General features: G+C 41.5%; 1 protein-coding gene across 3 annotated transcripts in view; it reads left to right on the top strand.

The window, feature by feature from the left end:
• Positions 1–15,265, top strand: part of NET1 (neuroepithelial cell transforming 1) — a 35,701-nt gene extending 20,436 nt beyond the window's left edge. For 2 of the 3 annotated variants that reach the window (XM_069546529.1, XM_069546530.1), the window contains 9 exons: positions 8,581–8,688; positions 9,087–9,254; positions 9,630–9,692; positions 10,012–10,108; positions 10,450–10,526; positions 11,020–11,277; positions 11,702–11,872; positions 12,892–13,078; positions 13,423–15,265. In XM_069546529.1, coding sequence (XP_069402630.1) covers positions 8,581–8,688; positions 9,087–9,254; positions 9,630–9,692; positions 10,012–10,108; positions 10,450–10,526; positions 11,020–11,277; positions 11,702–11,872; positions 12,892–13,078; positions 13,423–13,811 — 1,518 coding nt within the window. In that variant the 3' untranslated portion in view covers positions 13,812–15,265. Of the gene's footprint in view, positions 1–3,273; positions 3,728–8,580; positions 8,689–9,086; positions 9,255–9,629; positions 9,693–10,011; positions 10,109–10,449; positions 10,527–11,019; positions 11,278–11,701; positions 11,873–12,891; positions 13,079–13,422 lie in introns of those variants that run through there. The other variant, XM_069546531.1, reaches the window with a different exon arrangement.
• The last annotated feature ends 4,953 nt before the right edge of the window (positions 15,266–20,218 follow it).

Below are 20,218 nucleotides of genomic sequence, written 5' to 3'. Positions count from 1 at the left end.
TTCTTTTCCCCATTGTCCATTTTCCTCTTAAGTTTTCTTAGGAGGATGAGTTAGCAGTCACAAGGGACCTTTTTCAGCCATTGGATTTTAATAGAGCATTGTTAGAGTCAAGAGTCCCTCAGACTCATCACTCAGAGTGCTCACTGAACTGAATCCCAGGGTCAGTGTTGCTTTTATAGATGCTCTCTACAGTTGTCTAAATTAGATTTAGACCACAAACCTGGACATCCCAAGTGAAGCTAGATTTAGGTTTGATGAGCTGAGATTTTTTTCCACTGGGACTATCACTATACCTCCTTGGCTTTCATGGCTGTTTCTACCTTTATCCCTTACATCTTACTGAAGGAGAGAAGTGAGAGAGAATCGTTTCCCCCCAGTTACCTTGACCTTACCTCTATCAGAACTAAATAGAAAAACAGAGCCTTGAGAAACACGTCAGGTAAGAGACCATAAAAACACCCTAGCAGCTTTTTTCCTCACTCCCTCTCTGCATAAGTCCTTTATTCCCTATGAAACTAAGTAGCCACGAGGTATTGGCCTTTCTTGCAACTATTTTTTAACGGATGAAACTAATTGAACCAGGTTACTGGACCCTATGAGTTCCGAGGGCTTAAGCAGATCAGTGTTCTCACCTGTAAAATAAGGGGACAAGATTCCAGGATCTCTAAGGTGCTTCCACTTTAATGCTATGTAGCAGAGAACTGTCTACTACAAACAGCCTCTCTTAAGGCCCCGTGCATCACATTTGTTGCCCAGGTGTGACTTGGTAATAAAGATTAGTTGAAGTATATAGCCAGGTGCCATTACTCTTTCCAGGTCTCAAAGCAGACAGATTATTAACACCATCCTAAATGCAAAACACATTGGTGTTTATGGAAGGACAGCATTCTTCCTCCCTGCAAGAAGGAACACTGTGCTGCAAATCTTAGTAAATTGTTTTTTATAGATTATTTGTCATTATAGTCTTTGCCCACTGTTGTTCTGCTTGATTCACTCTTCAACTTTTGTGGTTCTCTTCTGTCTTTATTCTGCTGAACTAGCACACTTGAGGTCTTCATTATACCTATAATCAGTAAATCCATGAATCTTTTCTTCCTTCGTAACTTTTTTGCCATAATTAACACCTTTTTTTCCTTTGGCATCCTGTTTTGTTTCCTTCCTTTTGACTGTTCCTTTTACAAAATTCTTTTTCCCTTGGCATTTCTCCAAAGTTAGATCCTTGGGCCTCTTTTCTTTTTGTCCAGCTTTTCTCCCCCAGGCGTCTCATTCGTTCCCAGAGCTTCAACTCTGATCCCTGTGTCTCTGACTGCCCAGTCTAAATCCACTCTCTGACCTTTTCATGAGTCTTTGTCCAACATTTCCAACTACTAACTCAGTAGTTTTATTTGCATGTTTTTCCACCACCTCAGACTCAGTATATCTGAAATGAAACTCAGAATGTCCTTTCAAAGCTGATTCTTCTTTATTTGCATTAACAGTTACCTCCTAACTTAACAGTCGTTGGAATCTCTAACTTCTTGCACATGTTGTCTCACATCTGTCCTTTGCTTTTCCCACTGGCCTACCTTAGGCAAAGTTCTTGATACCTGGCTATGATTTTTGCCATCTTTTAAACCATCATAAACCCCACCTTACAACACACCTCTTATTATCTCTCTCACCTGCTCAGTAAAATCCTGTGCTCATCTGTGCCTGTGACCTCATGCTGTGAGTTTGTTCCCTGTGATCCTTTGGGAAGGCCTTGCACTTTTCCCTTGCTCAGACCTACACAACATGACCTTCCAGGCCCTGAAACAATGTCTTACAGCCCCACCCCCAATGTCTTTCCCACCTTCCTCTCAGCTGGGAAGACTCTGGAAGTGGTCTCTTTTCCTGAACGCCTCATTAGCCATACAGCTTATCTGGGACTTGTAAGAAGCTGTCTTGCATCACTTACCTCTTTGTGTGGCCATGCTTTACACAATGATCTGGTAGCACTTCAGGAGTGGATGTGGAACCTATTGTTTTCTATCACCTGCATCATCTAGAATAGTGCCTTTACAGAGATGCCTCAGATTTCTCTGATCCTAATAAACTGAAGGCAGGAGGAGCAGGGGATGACAGAGGATGAGATGGTTGGATGGCATTGCCGACTCAATGGACATGAGTTTGAGCAAGCTCCAGGAGGAGTTAGTGATGGACAGGGAAGCCTGGTATGCTATAGTCCCTGGCTTCACAAAGAGTTGGACACGACTGAGCTACTGAACTGAACTGAATAAATCCTAAGAATTGTTTTCATAAATTACCAGCATCCTGTCATTCATAGCTCATATGTGCTTAGTCGCTCAGTCATGTCCAACTCTTGCGACCCCATGGACCATAGCGCTCTAGGCTCTTCTGTCCATGGGATTCTCCAGGTAAGAATACTGGCATGGGTTGCCATGCCCTTCTTCAGGGGATCTTCCCAACCCAGGGATCAAACCCATGTCTTTTGAGTCTCCTGCATTGGCAGGCTCATGCTGCTGCTGCTGCTAAGTTGCTTCAGTCGTGTTTGACTCTGCAACCCCACAGACAACAGCCCACCAGGCTCCCCTGTCCCTGGGATTCTCCAGGCAAAAACACTGGAGTAGGTTGCCATTTCCTTCTCCAGTGCATGAAAGTGAAAAGTGAAAGTGAAGTCGCTCAGTCTTGTCTGACTCTTAGTGACCCCATGGACTGCATGCAGCCCACCAGGCTCCTCCATCCATGGGATTTTCCAGGCAAGAGTACTGGAGTGGGGTGCCATTGCCTTCTCCTGGCAGGCTCATAGTACCATATAATTAAGAGAAAATTCTTCTTTTCAAAATGGAATACAGTACTTATTGTCTAAGAAGAAAACCTGCTCGGTTGTAGGCCTGCCAAACCAACAGAAGTAGGGTTGCTTCATAGAGGTAAGGTTTTGGACTAGAAATTGCACTTATGTAAAATAAAAGCAAGGCCCCTGGACAATTACACTTGTCTTCAGTATCCACCGGGCTTCCCTGGTGCCTCAGACAGTAAAGTGTCTGCCTGCAGTTCAGGAGATCTGGGTTCTATCCCTGGGTTGGGAAGATCCCCTGGAGAAGGAAATGGCAACCCACTCCAGTACTCTTGCCTGGAAAATTTCATGGACTGAGGAGTCTGGTGGGCTATAGTCCATGGGGTCACAAAGAGTCGGACTCGACTGAGGGACTGAACTGAACGTTGTCAAATAGTCCATAATTTATTATTTAGGTAACAGGGTTTTATAGAAAAAGTATCCATGTCTGCAGCTAAGTACTAAAAAGGTAACCTGGATAAGCAGTTCGCTGGTCTCTGGGAATGCTTTTTAAATGAGGAAGAGCCTTACATTAACCCAGTTTCCTTTTCCCCTCTGGCCTCACTGTAGAAATTCCAAAACCCCTGATAGCTTTCTCTGGCAGGGAAAGCGAAGAGGCCTAGGTGCGCCCTGCTGTCAGTTAAGGCGGTCACGTGTCCCCGGGGCCCCGCCCCCAGACCCTGGAGGCTGCGAGCCAGGCGGGCGCCCGCAGAAGCTGCGGCCGCGCCGAGACTGGCTGATGGCTGCGCGGGCCGGTTGAGCACCCCGCCGGGAGGAGCCGGGGAATTCGGGCTGGGGACGTGGGGGCGTTTGGGAAGCATGGTGGCACACGATGAGGTCGGAGGTCTCCTGCCCATTAAAAGGACCATACGAGTCCTCGACGTGAACAACCAGTCCTTCCGAGAACAAGAGGTAAGACTGGAGGAGAACAGCCCAGAGAAGGTTTACGCCACGAAACTTACCCTCTTGAACAGCGTATTAACAGTATGACGTTAAACTGAACGTTTGCTCTTACTGAGCATTAAAGTGGCCTTGGATTCACATGCAGGTTTGAAATGTGTTTATGCGTAGCGTTACTTAAGTGTACACAAACTTTTATACAAAAGAAAAAGATTTTAAATGTTGAATTGGTTTGGTTGAATCGGTCACATTTCTGATGTTTAATACAGTTTTTTGTTTGGTTAGGTTTTGTTTTGGGGGGTTTTTTTGTCTTGCATTTATTTCTGTTATCTAGTCAGTCTTAGGAATTGGGTTGTGGAGTAAGCAGAAAGTAGGAATACCTTACTTAGAAGTTAATGCTAGTGAACAAAATGCCAGCGTTCAGTTTTAACTTTCTTTCCACATCTAATAAGTTTGTTGTGTGTGGCTTTGTCCTTCAGAAAGAAAAATATGTCATTTAAGCCAGTGAACCATTATTTAGGTACTTGTGCCGTCCTTGCTTTAATTACCTAAAGTTATTGTACATTTTTAAGGTCTTTGTGAACATTTATCAAAATAAGTGACTTTTATGCTGCTTATTTAATTTTAATAGTTAATGCTGTGTGCTCATTCTATATATATAGCACATGGCAATAGATATACTCTGTGGTGTGTACTTCATCATTGCTGATGGGATAGAAATATCATTCCTGTATTCAGTTAACTATATGCCGCTGCTTTGAGGTGATGGCTTTGTGGCCATGTAGGTATATCAAAACTTACGTAATTATACATTTTAAATATATGCAGTGTATTGTATGTCTCAGCAAAGCTGTGTGTCTTACACACACACACCTTCGGTAGTTAAAATAGCTGCCGTCTTCAAAAGACATGATTTGGCTTTGGTTTTCGTTTTTCTGTTTGGTTTTGGCTTTTGTGTTTCAGTTTTCGCAAAAGTGGTCATCATGTAAATACTAAAGCGGAACTAGTCTTGTTTGGTATCAGACACTGACCCTGTTTACAGCATACCTTTATTCCAAAGATTAAAAACACCAAGAATGTCATCAGGCTTTTAACAGCATAGCCTTAAATAAATAACTGTATTTGACTATTTAGTACTAAGAGAAAAGGGAGGAAATCCTATGTGATCATAACTCACTTTTATCTTTTTTAAATAACTTTTTCTTTTCATTCTTGTTAAAGCTTTTGCCAGATAGAAGAGAAAATTATTTATCCAGTAACTCAAATGAGTAAACCCAGACACATACTTGGTTTTTTGTGTCTTGATTTGGTTGACTCTAGAAAAGACGACCCCCTCAAAAAAAATATATCCTCTATGTGACATCCTGAGGAGAAAAACAAAACTTTTTACAAAAAGCAGGGTTCACCTTAGAACTTTTCCATGTTGTTGCTTTTATGCGCAAGGTACATTCCAGTAAAAGACTTTAAATTGTTTCTAAGAATTTTCTGTTTGTAGCTATCCAGAAAATATTTTAAGGCATAAAATCTCAGTACAACTGGGTTAGTGAAATAAATAGGTTGATTAAATACTAGGTCTCAAGTCAGATTCCCTATAACAATACATGTTGATTGCCTGGCGAACCTAGATAGTCTGGTTAAAAGCTAACCTAAATAAACAACATAAATTTATATTAGAGGGTGTTGGGTTTTTTCCCTCTAAGTGAACTTTAGCCCTAGTGAAAGGTTGCCGACAGTAGAAAGTTCCTTGAACATGTGAAACTTGTTCGTGTTCTTTATTGTTCCCCTGGGGTTTCAGATCATCTTTGAAGGAGGGTGTACAGTCTCACTATCTGTATGCATTCTTTAAGCTTCTTATATTTACCATAATGTTGCTAACAACACTTCAGAAATAACACAACACTAAAACCAGGAAGAAAGCCTTATTTGGGTACTGGTAAGACAGGTAAACTCCTACCCTCTGTTCCTTCACCTGCAGAGGGACAGACATGGGTGGATTCCACAGCACTCCCCACAAAAAACCAGAGTAGGTTAGATGGCGCATCTCAACCTCTAAAGAAACACTGCTCTTGGTTGTAGCTCACACAGACCGAATTCTAACCCATAACAGACAATCTGTTGTCCCTACCTTATAGATGACCTGGTCTGTAACACTTTTCCACAACAGTTGTCTCTAATTTTTTTCAAATGTATTTATCCTGAGATTAGTGAGCCGTATTCAGTATTATATCTTTGCCTTTCAATCACACTTTTTGAATTATTCATTAAAATTCTCTGTAGTTTTGTAATAAATATATATGCTAAAATTTTGTGTTGCATCTTACAAGCATTCTTCACATGTGAACATTTAGTAAGGCATGAAAATTACTTTCAAATCCCAAAAGCCAGTGCGGAAAGTACGAAGATGTCCTCTCACTCCGGGCCCTCCATGTACTCCTGATTCAGCACTACTATGGTACAGACTTAAGAGTATCTTGCTCTGTGACAGAGCTAGCCGGACGCTCCTCCCAGACGTTTTAGATTAGATACACTCCTGAGACTAGCATCTCCGTTGTGAAGCAGTGAGATTATGGGTGGGCTTCTGAAGGGCTGGGAACATATTTAACACTATTCATATACTGCCTGGCATAATACCCCATCACCCTGAGAGAGAGCATCCACATTTCAGTTTTAGTTTCAGAAAGATACTTTAAATATCTTTACATTTAATTATCTAAATTAAATTCAGTAGTTTTCATTTTAAATATCACAGTTTTACATTACCAGGAAATTAGTAGTTGTACTGACTGATCCAAAGATAAGAATTTTTTATTTTATGTGTTAAAATAGATAGCAGAAATTCCTTTCCTTCCAGCTAAACTTAACTTTTCCTTTCAAATTCACTGGGAAGAGCACCTTTCCAAAGATTTTTCAATTGAAATTAAATATTTTATGATTTACCAGGAAGTCAAATTGGTTATGCTCTAAACAAGGATGAGGAATTAACCTCTCCTTCCAATCGGTGGGCAGATCTTTCTGACAACTGCTCTGTTTCTCCTTGGCACTGGCATATCTTACTTTGTGAGGTAATTCTATCTCCGTTCACACAGAAGCGTCTTTGTCCTGCCTTTACTAAATAGAAAGGAATGCCTTCTGCCTGCCTTCTGCCCGCGCATGTGTCCCTTCAGTCTTGCACAGATGGGTCTGGTAAAGGCATTCACACATGTCCTCAGCCACACAGTGCGTCATTTTAGTAGATATCTCGGGAGGTTTCTTTTTCAGTTCATTTAGCATTCACACGCTTGTGGCTTTATAGTCGCGGTTTCACTTCGGAGTCAGTTATTTGGGGTGGGGGTGGGGCTGGCCTGCCACGCTGCCTCTGCAGGACTGACCCAGGGGCCTGGACTGTGTCTGCAGAGCCTCCTGGCCATGGTCGGCTGTGTCCACAGCTTCGGAGCCTAGATAAGTCTCATTGCTTGTTTGGATATTCCATCATTTAAGTTCTTTCTGGAGGATTTTAACCCTTTCTGCCACTTTACTCTCAAATTATTCTTGGGATTATTTTTACTCATTTTCCTCTTTTTCATGACTTGGGTCATATCAAAGATTTTTTAGAAAAAAATTGCATCTGTCATTTTTAAGTAGTGAGTTTTGTATAATTTTTCATCATGTACCCTTCTGTAGCCTCATTAAAATTTTGTCAAATATGCCACAAGTTGCCAAAGGCACCAAAAATTACAAACAAATAATTATGCGCCATAGACATTATAAAGGGTAGGACTGTTTTATGATCTAACCTTCATTACCTACGCAGCTGTGTGAGTCACCTGGTGGAGTGCCTCCACTCTCCTAGCTGTAAAGTTAAAGAAATGCAGTTTGTAAGGTTTTGGAATCTTTGGTAAATGATGTGTTTGCTATACTATTATTGTTTTAAAAACAATATATGTAAAATAATTAAATCTTCCCAATCTGTATATATTTTTCCTTGATAATTAAATGTATGAGAGGATCTAATTTTTTATAAATACCAATATTTGCATAGTAAGTGGAAATATTCCTGAGAAAGGATGTCAGTAATAGCTAAAACTCAGTATGTGCCGAGAACTATTCTAAACCCTTTAAACATCTTATTTAATCTTCATATCACCTTTATAAGAGAAGTTCTCGTGTTAACCCCATTTTACAGATGAGAACATTGGGACCCAGGATGTTTCCTGTCAAGTGTCCGAACCAGGATTTGGGCCAGTTGGTCTGAGTCCAGAGGCTCAGCCTCCTCTTAACCACTGTTCTACCTATGCTTGAACACCTCCCACCACAAGGACATGGCTACCTTGGAGCTGACTCATCCCAATGTCAGATGCCTTCATTTAAAGGCTGTTTTTTAAGTGAAGTATTTAAGAGTGAAATGATAGAAGGTTTGGCAATTGCTGTAAACTATTTCAGTATGGGCACAGATGAAACCTGTTGTTAGACCAAGATCCATTATGCAATTCTCCCGTTTTGTGTATGCTTGATTTTTCATAATAATAAGGTGGGTTTTTTTAGTTACTCTCTATATTAAACTAAAAGTTTCTGTAGGACTTTAGAATCTAATTCTTTTGTTTTAATTTTGGATTTTTTGTTGTTGTTGTTTAATGATAGTATGTTATGTTCTCAGTGATGTTCAGATATTTGACCTTTCTTCTACCATTTATTTTTTAATTTTCCGTTACTCATTAGTGTTCTTCTTATTTTAACAATGAGAAACAACATTCACTTTCAGAGTTCTATGTTTCTTGTATATACTGTACAAATATCTGACTTGAGAGATCTTAACGTTTTGTACAAACTTGCTTGAAATAGTTATACCTAAACACATGTTTAAGTATAACTTGTTCTTGTTTTCACAGGAGCCAAGCAATAAAAGAGTGCGACCTCTAGCTCGGGTCACATCCTTGGCAAATCTAATCTCTCCTGTAAGAAATGGAGCCGTCAGGCGCTTTGGTCAAACAATACAGGTAGGAGCATGTATGCGGTGAGGCAACATTTATAGGAGCCCAAAATTTGCATTTTCTGTGAGCTGTACAGACAGGTTTATACTGTTATACTTAAATATAATTTTCCTCTTTTGGAATATGCTGTTAAGGAATATTGTTATCAAAACAATATTTACATAACCTCATTATATTAGTTTACATCTTAGAGCAAAGCAAGGACTTGGATAGTTTTTATTCCCAGAAAGTAATTTTGACTGACAAATATTTTATGATACTGTCAGATTGAAGCTGGCATAAATGAATTTTATGCATAAAGAAACTGTCAGAACCTTTTAATTTGTCTTTTTTTTTGAGGAAAAAATAGTTTCTGTATCCTCCAAAGCTTTTTCTTAATTCACTTTTTTTTCTTTTCTTTTAAGTCATTTACCCTTCGTGGTGACAGCAGATCCCCAGCTTCAGCCCAAAAGTTTTCCAGCAGGTCGACAGTCCCAGTGCCTGCCAAGAGGAGAAGCAGCACCCTGTGGTCGGAGACGTTAGACGGCAGCATGAAGCAGTCTCTAACCTCCAGGGAGATCAGACGTCAAGAGGTGTGTGCCCCACAGCAAGACTTTGTGTGCACTAGCATAAAATGAAACATAGACTCTGATTGTTAAACATGTGTTTAGTTGGAAGAATAGCAAACTAACACCTCCGGCAAGATAGACTTGCATTTTTACATTTGAGTCGCCGTTTTCAGCGCTTGCAGAGGGTGGTGGTCATTTGGTTTAACACCCTGATGGGTAGAATATGAAACATAAGGCATCCTCTTATTAGAGTTTCCATTCTGAATTATAGTGTTCAGACTGAATCACTTTGAAAAGCACTGTTCAAACATCAGTTAAATAATGGTAACTATCCATTGTATGTAATTTTTCCTTTCTGAAAGGAAGGAGTGACCTGTGATGTTTGCTGGATTTTTTTAGGCAATCTATGAAATGTCCAGAGGGGAACAGGACTTAATTGAGGACCTCAAACTTGCAAGAAAGGTCAGTAAAGAACTTTCTTTCCTGTGCCATAGGTTTTAAGAATTTTATTCCACAAATTCTAAAGGGTGTTACCTTTAGAAGTTGAAAAGTAGAGAATATCTACTGGTGTATACTAATTTTAGATGAGGTTTATTAGAGGCATTTCTTCAAATATGAATATGAGGAAGAGTTTTTCAAGACTAACATGTACTTTAATTTCTGTTATGTATAAAATAATATCCATGCTGGTTTTTACATAGTCAGGCTTGATTCACATGCAGACCTCTCTTCGTGTTTTATTTGCTTGATCTGTGTGTGATGTACTTCTCCCCTCCAACAGGCCTACCACGACCCCATGTTAAAGCTGTCTATTATGTCAGAAGAGGAGCTCACACATATATTTGGTGATTTGGATGCTTACATACCTCTGCATGAAGGTAAGATGTGCTCCCTAATTTTTGTAAGATTCTGAACAGCAACAACAAGTAATTTTAAATCTAAACTTCTAATTTAGTTCAGGTTATTTTGTAATTTTTATTGACATAGATTTGATTTACAAAATTAGTTTCAGGTGTACAACATAGTGATTAATATTTTTAAATATTATACTCCATTTAAAGTTACGGCTACATTTCCTGTGCTGTGCGGTGTGTCTTTGTAGCTTATTTATATCATACTTAGTAGTTTCCACCTCTTAACCCCCTACCACTGTCTTGCTCCTCCCTTAATTATTTTTAAATAAACTTGTTCTTGGAATTTCTGCTTTCTTACACTTCAGATTTGTTGAAGAGAATAGGAAAAGCCACCAAGCCTGGCGGGACAGTGGAGCACATTGGCCACATTCTCGTGAACTGGGTATGTAGCAGGTTTATGCAGACAGGGCAGGCTTGTCACTTGTGATCAGGATCACACTGATTTGACCCAGTTAGTGGATTCTAAAATCGGATAAATGGGGCACTAAAACTGAACAAATATACATAGAAGTTATTGTCACTGTTTAAGAAAAACATATCATGAATGACACTTTCGTTTGTTTTAAGAATATGTTCCTCCTTGGGTAGAATTTCCACATTACATCTGTTAATTACCTGTCTTACTCTCTCAGTTAATATCTGAGTGCCTGCCGATGCCAAGCCCTGTTCTAGGAGGGATGGCTGGGGTTCGGTGATGAAAGACAGCCTTTGCATATACAGTCAAGTGAGAGAACAGTCACCCATTATCACCTGCAGGAGAATCTTCACAGCTTGTTAAAAGCTTTCACGAATAGCTCTGTTTCACGTCTTAGAAACTTAGACATGTTGCAGTCTCACTAATGGACTGTTCTTTGATTTCTTTTACTGCTCTTTAGTTGCCAGGCTTGAATGCCTACAAAGGCTACTGCAGTAACCAGCTGGCAGCCAAGGCTCTTCTGGATCAGAAGAAACAGGACCCAAGAGTCCAGGACTTCCTCCAGCGTTGTCTGGAGTCTCCTTTCAGCCGAAAACTGGATCTCTGGAGCTTCCTTGATATTCCTCGAAGCCGCCTTGTCAAATACCCTTTACTGTTGAAAGAGATTCTTAGACATACTCCCAAAGACCACCCGGATGTTCAGCTGCTGGAGGAGGCTGTAAGTAGCCCAAGAAGTGGTTCCTGTGCTTTGCCAGTTTGCATGTTAGCTTGCCTGAGAAAGATATACAGTGATCCCCTCACAGCTTCTGCATACTGAATGAGTACCTGAACTTTCAGTTCTCGTGTGTTAGCACGCTATGCACTAGTAAAGAGGTGTAACAGATATTTTATGTTTCAGTCAGAAGACTGGGTTCTAATCTGACTTCTTTCATTAGCTAGCTATGTGACTTAAGGCAGATCACCAGTGTGGCTGACACTGTAAAATGAAGGGACTGACTGAATTATCTGATTCCTGGGGTCCCTTCAAGTTGTAAAATCTTACATTTTAATGCAACATTTTAGTCCTGTAGGAAAATGGGGATACATTAATATGCTGAAAATGCACCATTGATTTTTTTGTATATATGTAATTTTTTTTTTAGATACTAATAATACAAGGAGTTCTCTCTGATATCAACGTGAAGAAAGGTGAATCAGAATGCCAGTATTACATTGACAAGCTGGAGTATCTGGATGAAAAGCAGAAGGACCCTAGAATTGAAGCAAGCAAAATGTTGCTCTGCCATGGGGAACTGAAAAATAAAAACGGACATGTAAGTGCATTTAACACTAATGTGAAGTGAGCAGTTCTTGCCCTCTTCCCATTATTTAGTTTTTTCCATATGAATTATGAAGCAGGTTTATAAAATAAACTCATCACATACTGAAAGTAACTGGATTTTATGTTATCAGCTTTGATAAAGCAAATAGTTGGTTTCTGTCATTACAGAGTGACTTAAATGTCTTGGTGGAGAATCAGTAATAATTTATTTTTTAGTTTTGAAGCATAAGTCAACTTGTTTGGCCAGAGGTTCCATTCTAAATAAATTATGTAATAATAAGTAATTATGTAAAAATAAGTTTTATGGTGTTTAATAAAAAAGCATATCCTTCAGAATAATTTTTGAAGAGTTTATAGTAGTAGAAGTTTTTAGCACTATGAAACAAACTTTTACAGCAGATAGAATGAGAACAGACTTCTTTTTTCAATCTTAGTTACAAAGGTATCTCCTCGAACTAAGTATACAAGTGGAATGGTTTTTTAATTTCATCATGTGCTTTTCAGAAGCCATTGGCTTTTCAGAAGCCAATTCATAAGTTGAGGTTCTGTTTGGAAAGAGTTAGTCTTCCATCTCTGATTTCTCTTATAAGGCTTCATTGTTCTATAAAAGCTTAGGTTTGTCTTTGTTTAGACAAAACAGAACCATTAACATTTTTACCAGCTTACATTTTTAAGTTCTTGCCCTGTTAGAAGACTGTAGTGTACAGTCCTGGCATTTCCAGTCACGTCACCACCGACAGGTCTTTGAGGTGCGTGGCGTTTGCTCAGCTGCTGCTGATCTAATGTTACACATGGACAGAAAAGTTGTATATAGTCTACAGTGAGAAAAGCTCTCCAAGGAGAATGTGCATCGCTTTTAAAGCACCATCTTTATGAAGTCATTTGTGAAGAGATCTTAGTAAATCAATTTGATAAAATTAAGATCCAGTCACATTTTTTTAACAATGGATTTCACTCAGTTAAAGTCACAAAGTTCTCCATTTAAGAAGTATTTGTTTCTCACTTCTCCAGAAACTGTACATTTTCCTGTTTCAAGACATCTTGGTGTTGACTCGGCCTGTTACTCGAAACGAGCGTCACTCCTACCAGGTTTACCGGCAGCCCATCCCTGTCCAGGAGCTGGTCTTGGAAGACCTGCAGGATGGAGACGTGAGGATGGGAGGGTCCTTCCGAGGGGCTTTTGGCAACTCAGATAAAGGTACCAGTCACACTTTAAAATGGTTTCAATGATCATAAACTCAGAACCTAAATGATCTCAGCTTTAATAATTAAGAATCTGTCCCCAGACAACACACTAAACATGAAATGGGTCCTGTCATCCTGACCTGGTCCACTCGCTGAGTTGTCAGGTGCTGTGGTGCTCTGACTCCAGCATGTGTACCTGATATACATGGGCACTGCCTCATACATGGTTAATGCATAGGGCACTGCCTCCTCGGTGTGCCTGCTGTGGGGAGACCAGCACCCAGACTCATGTAGTCTGACCACATGTAGGATAAGCTTTCTAAGTCTATTTCCTTTTGTCAATGTTTATTTTTCTAGCTAAAAACATCTTCCGAGTTCGCTTCCAAGACCCCTCTCCGGGCCAGTCCCACACTCTCCAAGCCAACGACGTGTTCCACAAGCAGCAGTGGTTCAGCTGCATCCGCACCGCCATCGCCCCTTTCCGCCAGGCCACCAGCCCCTCCGAGCTCCACGAGGAGTGCAGGGAGAACCCCACCACCACCAGCAACGCCAGGGCCCAGAGACGGGCATCCACCACTTCTAGCATGACTCAGGGCGAAGCTGATGGAGACACTGCCGAGTGTTGGGCCCCGGTGCACACAGCAGACCACACAACGGGCGTGAAAGCACCCCGAGCCCAGACCAGCCTCTGCAAAGCCAGGGACAGAGCCCAGGTTGGTGGCAAGCGGAAGGAGACCCTAGTATAAAGGAAGCTCTGAGCAGCAGCTGGGAGAGACTTTATTTATGACCTTGTACAGTTTTTCTTTCTGTCCTGTGAGCACGGCAGCATTGCTCAGTACCCGTCTCATGTCTTCTGTGTGGTTGGTTGGTTTTGGTGGTGGTTCTTTTATTTTTTTAATGGCAGCTAAAGATACATTATACAGATTACTGTTAAACTGCAGGGTTTTTTTTCTTCTTCTCAGATCATTTAGAATATGCAAACCTGGTATTTTTAATCAAATGAAATACTTAACAGATATTCTCATTCTGCATTCATCATGACTTTTTAATACCAATTGTGATATTTACAGTATTTTCCAAAACTTAAAATTTTATGAATACCAGGATTTTACCAGTGTTTCTTTGATGAACTTTGCATGCAAAATTTGAAATTGTAACATTGGCATCTAAGATCTACTTGGAATACTTACAATATTTCAAAATTTACATTGAAACATAACTTCCTTGGAAAACAAAACTTAATAGGTTTTCCATTCTGCCAACTGGAATGCTTTTTATTAGTTTGTTTTTCACTCTACATTCCTCATTTTTCATTGATTTAACCTGCCGATTATTTAATTTTTTTTTATTGTAAAGTAGTTTTTAGTATTTCCTTTTATTTTTTTACTTTGATCCGTTTTCAAATTGGCACGTCTTTAAAGTATTTTTCTCCCTTGATTAAAAATGTGTGTGTGTGTGTGTATGTTTTTAAATCATATTAACTTTACCAAGTGAAATCAAGCCATACTGTTTTTGAGCCAATTAAGAAAATTGTGATTTTTAAAGTGTAGTGTTTCAGGGTGGTGGACACACATGAAATGACTCAGTGTGTTCTGAACTACTGAAAGAGAACCATCTTAAGGATTTCATGGAAAGTTAATATTCTCTGAAAAGCAAGAGAGAAGGCAATTGACTGGTAATAAGTATTTTTTTAAAACAGAGGGAAAAAGAGTGTAGTTTTGTCTTAAAGTAAAAATGTCTGATTGTGTCAGACATTTCTGAGAAGAGATAGTAAAAGCTGAAGTCGAGAGTATGTAGTAAGTCGTAGAAGGCTTGGGGGATGTGAACAGTGTTTGCCTTGATTTACAGTACTTGCAAATAAGGGGTTTGAAAAGAAAAGGAAATGTGTTGAAAATTTGACCATTTTAGATCCATTCTGGCAGATTTATTCGTAAGAGGGGAAAGGAGACTGGTGAGTGTTTTACTCTGAAATGTTTCTGTTCAAATGCAATCATTGTCTTGGACGGGAGAGGACTGAAAACCCATGTCGTGGAAGATTTGTCATGGTGACTGTTCCAGTAAACGTAGACTGTTATGTGAACTGTATCCGGCCAGTGGAAATGAAAACTGAAAAAGACTGTAAATAATTAATTCCAAATGATTTCTCTGTATAAATGAATTATACAATTAAAAAAAAAGTCACACCCATAATCACCCTAAAGGTTTCCTGACTGGTGGATGTTTGCTGGACCTCTGCCAGAACATGCTGCTACAGCCAAGGAAGTGATGACAAGCCTCACAGAGGTTTTAAAAGGTCACAAACACGCCTTCGAAATGCATCAAAAAGAGATTAGGTCAAGTTTTTTGAATCTTATTAAACCAATTAGAAGACACTCTAATCAGAAACAGCAGTTGAATTGAAGACAGCTGAACACCTGGCCACTTTCTGGATACAGTAGTCAAGCTATTAACAAAGGACCTTCATTAATCTAATTTCAGATTTTAATTTAGGTAACTCAGGTTTCTACCTCTGCAAATTCAAACCCAATAGTGTAGATTACACCAGTGGTTGTGATCGGAAATCAGCAAGATATCTAATCATTCCTAGAGATGTTGTAAGATAGTTTCTTCCAGAGTTACCTTGATAAGCTTCCTAAGTTGTAGAAACAGTGATAGTTCAGATGTTCTTAATCAAAAGATGTTTTATTGGAAACTATATAGCTTTCCTGGGATTACTCTAGGGAAGAAATAAGACCCAGAAACTGAGTAATTGTGTAGAATGAACACCCTTCAGAAATTGCATCTGTATTTGAAAATCTCTGATTATTCCAGTAGTTCTAAAGCCTGTTTGGGCATGAGTCATGAGGGGTACTTTGAAAAAAAAGATAACCGGGCCTCACCCCCAGCTCCCCTCCCCCAGTTTCCACACCTGTTTCACTGAATCAGTGGGAAGGGGTGGGGTACAGGGGTCATAATTTATATTTGTCAACACTCCCCCTGGTAATTCTGATACAGAGAATTTTAGGAGTCAGCTCTTAGTCATCACTGATCCAGCAGGTAGCCATTATGCAAATGATACGTAGGAAGTACTGACGTATATCTACGCTTCTCAGTTTGCCTTTAAACTCTTCACAGAGTCTGAAGTGAATATATACAAGCAGAATACTCAAAACACTGTGTTTGTCTGTTTTGAGCAGAGTGGTCTTTCTGAACCCAGGGCTCAGTCTGGTTGTGTGCACAGAGGTGGGAGGGGAGGCACGGGCGCCTGGATGAATCATCAGCCAATAGGGCACCAGTGTCAACCAAGTTGCCTTGGAATCAATTTAAGACTGGCGTCTCCTTGGCTGATCCAGGTCACTCCTATGCTGACTTAGCTCTCCTATACATTTAGTGCTTGAGTGAACGTGCACACCTGGCACAGTGCTTGGTTTTCTGTACATATGCCTAACGCTAATGTGACTGAGTTCATTTTACAACCATCAACAGACGCCTGGCCTGGGCCGCCGTTATTCAGTCTTGGTGACTGAGATGCAGACCCGCGTGGGCACCTCTCTGGTTCTCTTCCTCATCAGAACTGCCAGTCCCTCGTGGAGACACTCACTGGTGGATGAGTGGTATTGTCTGTTAGGGTTACACGTCCTGGAGGTGAAAGTAGCTGATAACATCCTGCAGACTTGGGCTTTTCTTAATCAGCGTTAAAGAACACTCTAGAAAGAATCGCATCCCTTTGTCCAGTGAAGCCAGTTCCCGTGAGAGGAGTATCCTAGCAAAGAAAATCTCCCTCAATCCTAGATCAGAGACCTTCCCAGATCAGAGGGGCTTGGGGTTTTGCCTGCATAAGTGAGGAATTCCAGAACAAACTGCAAGTCTTCTGACTTACCAGGTACAGTTGTTTCCTCAGATCCAGTGTCCATATTTCTATTTATCATGAGGCTTTGAGACAATGGACACGTTCACTAAGATAATGAGTGTTTAAACCCAGAGCTGCCAAGTGATTCCGTAAGAAAACACCACTTTTTAAACGCCCTTTGGAGTATCTCAGGAAACCCAACTCCTTTGAAAACTGATAATCACTTATTCTGCCCTTTCCTCCACAAACCATATCTCAGGGTAAATAGCTGAGGAAGGGAATATTTTCTTTAGAGCAGTGGCCCAGCTAATCAGTGAAGAAGACATGATAGAATATCACCGTTTTGTAAGCCCTCATGACCTGATGGATCTAGATGTCAACGATTAATAAAGACCACCATACTTCCTGACAGGGCGCCCACCCACCACCTGAGTAATCTTGCCAAGAAAGTCAGCCTGAGTTCAGTCTGCAAGAAGTTAAGACAAATGAGTTTCTTCAGCAAAGTAAAATTAATTCAAAGAGAAAGATGGAGGAATCCTACACTTAAAAGATATATCAAACCATTGCGGTGTATGTATGGACTTATTTGGATCCTAAATCGAACAAATCGTTTTTTAAATAAGACAATCCAAAATATCCAGAATTGACTGGGTAAAGTGCACAAGATATGGTTATATTTTTATGTTTAACAGAAGTACTATGATTGCAGTCTCCCTAGGGAGACACACTGAAATCTTTATGGATAAAAATCACATGAGGTCTGAGATTTCCTTCAAAATTATAGGGCAAGAGCATAGCTAGGGATAAAAAGGAAACCACGTACGTTGAGAATTGCTGAAGTAAGATGAGGCATCATGAGAATTTATACTCTGCATATCTCTTTGAAGAGATGTTTGAAATTTTTCATTAAAAATGCAAAAGTTGAATGAAATTCCAGGATTGTATCCAAGTCCTTAATCTCTTAACCCCCTCTGAATCCCCAGGCTTCACTTTTCATAATAAAGGCAGAATGTTCATCAAATACAGATGATCTACTCTCTGCCTTCTCACAGACACACAAACCTGCCTCAACACCTCGACATCCATGTCCTCTGTTACAGTTTGACAACGGGATCAGAAAAATCTGGATTCTGGTTTAATCCACACAGCCTTTTCCTCTCTTTCTCTTCCCCTGTTTGTTTTTCCTTTCCCTCTTCATCAGTGGCTTCCTTCGCCTGCCCTCTTTCCCAGACACACGGACATGGGTTCCCCCCGGAGCTAAGCCAGTGAGAAACCAGGTGTTTCCAGGTCCCCCAGGGAAGCTTCTCCATGCAGCCCAACCCTGAGACCTTCCAGCAAGGGGGTTTAATCACCAAGCCATGTCTGACTGTTGTGACCCCATGGGATGTAGCCTGCCAGACTTCTCTGTCCATGAGATTCTCCAGGCAAGAATACTGGAGTAGGTTGCCATTTCCTTCTCCAGGGAATCTTCCCAACCGAGGGATCAAACACTGGTCTCCTGTACTGGCAGGCAGATTCTTTACCAACTGAGCTACAGGAGAAGCCTCCAGCAAGAACCAGACAGTAAACCACCTCCCTGCCTCTTAAGAGGCTCATGTCCATACAAAAACTTGCACATGGGTGCTTTTTCACAGTGACTTTATTCATAATTGCCAAAACTTGAAAACAACCAAGGTGTCCTTCAGTAGGTGATGGATAAATGAACTACAGAGCATCCAGATGGGAATATTATTACATGCTAAAATAAGCGAGCTGTCAAGTCATGAAGACATGGAGGAAACAAAGGCTACATGCTATATGATAGCAACTAGTTTGATGTCACGGAAAAGGCAAGACTATGCCAACGATGATAAGGTCTGATTTTGAGGGATTGTGGAGAGGGAGGGATGAACAGGTGGAGAACAGAGGGTTTTTAGGGCAGTGAAACTTCTCTGTATGATACTGTATTGATGTATAATATACGTGTGTCATTATATGTTTGGCCAAACCCACAGGACATACAACACCTACAGTAACCCCTGATGTCAACTGTGGACTCTGGGTGATAATGACATGTCCATGTGGGGTCATCAGTTGTAACACAAGTACCAACCAGTGGAGATGCTGACAGGGAGGCCATGGGTGTGAGGGAGGAGGAATATTGAAATGTCACACTTTCCACCTAGTTTAGCTGTCAACCTAAAGCTGCTCTTAGAAGTCTATCTTTTAAGAGAAAGAAAAAAAAATTACCCAGACCCAGTGTGCTGTTAGAAGCACACATCTTTCAAGGACGGTCTGCAGAGATCAGAACACGAGTAACAGTGTGCATGCTCTACAAACATGGCCAGCAGGTGCCCAACACAGTGACCCAGACACCAGGCCTCAGGCTTTCATCCCAGCCCCAACCCACCCAGGGCAGCCACTCCTGAAGAGTCAGCATCTAAGACAGGCATGCGTCCTGGGCCTGCCCCACAGTCTGGGTGGGAGGGACCCCGAACTGCCTTCTGTCCACCCTCGTGGAGTCAGCTGGAAACGCCTGTGTTTCAGCTGAGCTGGGGTGGACTAGCCCCGGGCAGAGACCCCTGCCTCTTTCCCATCTTCTCTGCGCTCGAGGATGAAGGACCATGGGGGGCTCCCACTCTGGCCCCTCCCCAGCGGGGCTCTGTGATGGGATCAGGAAACAGCAGGCCTCCCCCCCTGGTTGGAGTAGCTCTCTCCCCTCTGGCTTCTCAGGCTACAGCTGTTGGTTGAACGTGACTGGAGAAGCTGGAAACTGCCCCAGGGCTGGAAAAGAGGCTGTTATCTGCCAGCATGCGGCTTTGCCAACATGAGCTCGTCTTCTCCCTGCCAGGCTCCATCCAGGTGTGATGCTCAGCCCTCAGCTTCTCACCCACCTGCCAGAGAAAGACGTGGAAGTTGTGATGACTGGGGGAGAGTCAGGGAGCAGATGGGCAAGAGGCACCCCCAAGGTCGACTCTGCAGATTTGGGGGCACCCTCACCCCCACTTTCTTCCCACTCCACCACCGTGTTTTCAGGGCCCTGCTGCGCCTCAGGACAGGAGGGGGCTGCCCAGAATCTCTGCCCAGAGGAACATGTGGCCTAAGACAAGAGGGCGTGGAGCCCACATGGGACAAACCTTACAAACCACAGGGGTCAATGAATAGCCAGCGGTGACTTTTTCATAGCATCAGAGGTGCCCGCATCTCACGGGGAGTAGCACAGCTTTGGGGGCACAGCAGGCCTGGGTCAGGCAAGTCCTCTCAGACTGTGTGGCTGATCCTACCAGGCAGCGTGCTTTTCCAAAACAAGGGAAAGTGACCCACAGGCGTGTCAGTACACACTCC

The sequence above is a fragment of the Ovis canadensis genome, chromosome 13, assembly GCF_042477335.2.
Source record: "Ovis canadensis isolate MfBH-ARS-UI-01 breed Bighorn chromosome 13, ARS-UI_OviCan_v2, whole genome shotgun sequence".
NCBI lineage: Eukaryota > Metazoa > Chordata > Mammalia > Artiodactyla > Bovidae > Ovis > Ovis canadensis.
The sequence above is the reverse complement of the archived record's forward strand: the minus strand, read 5'-3'. Positions and strand labels throughout refer to the sequence as shown.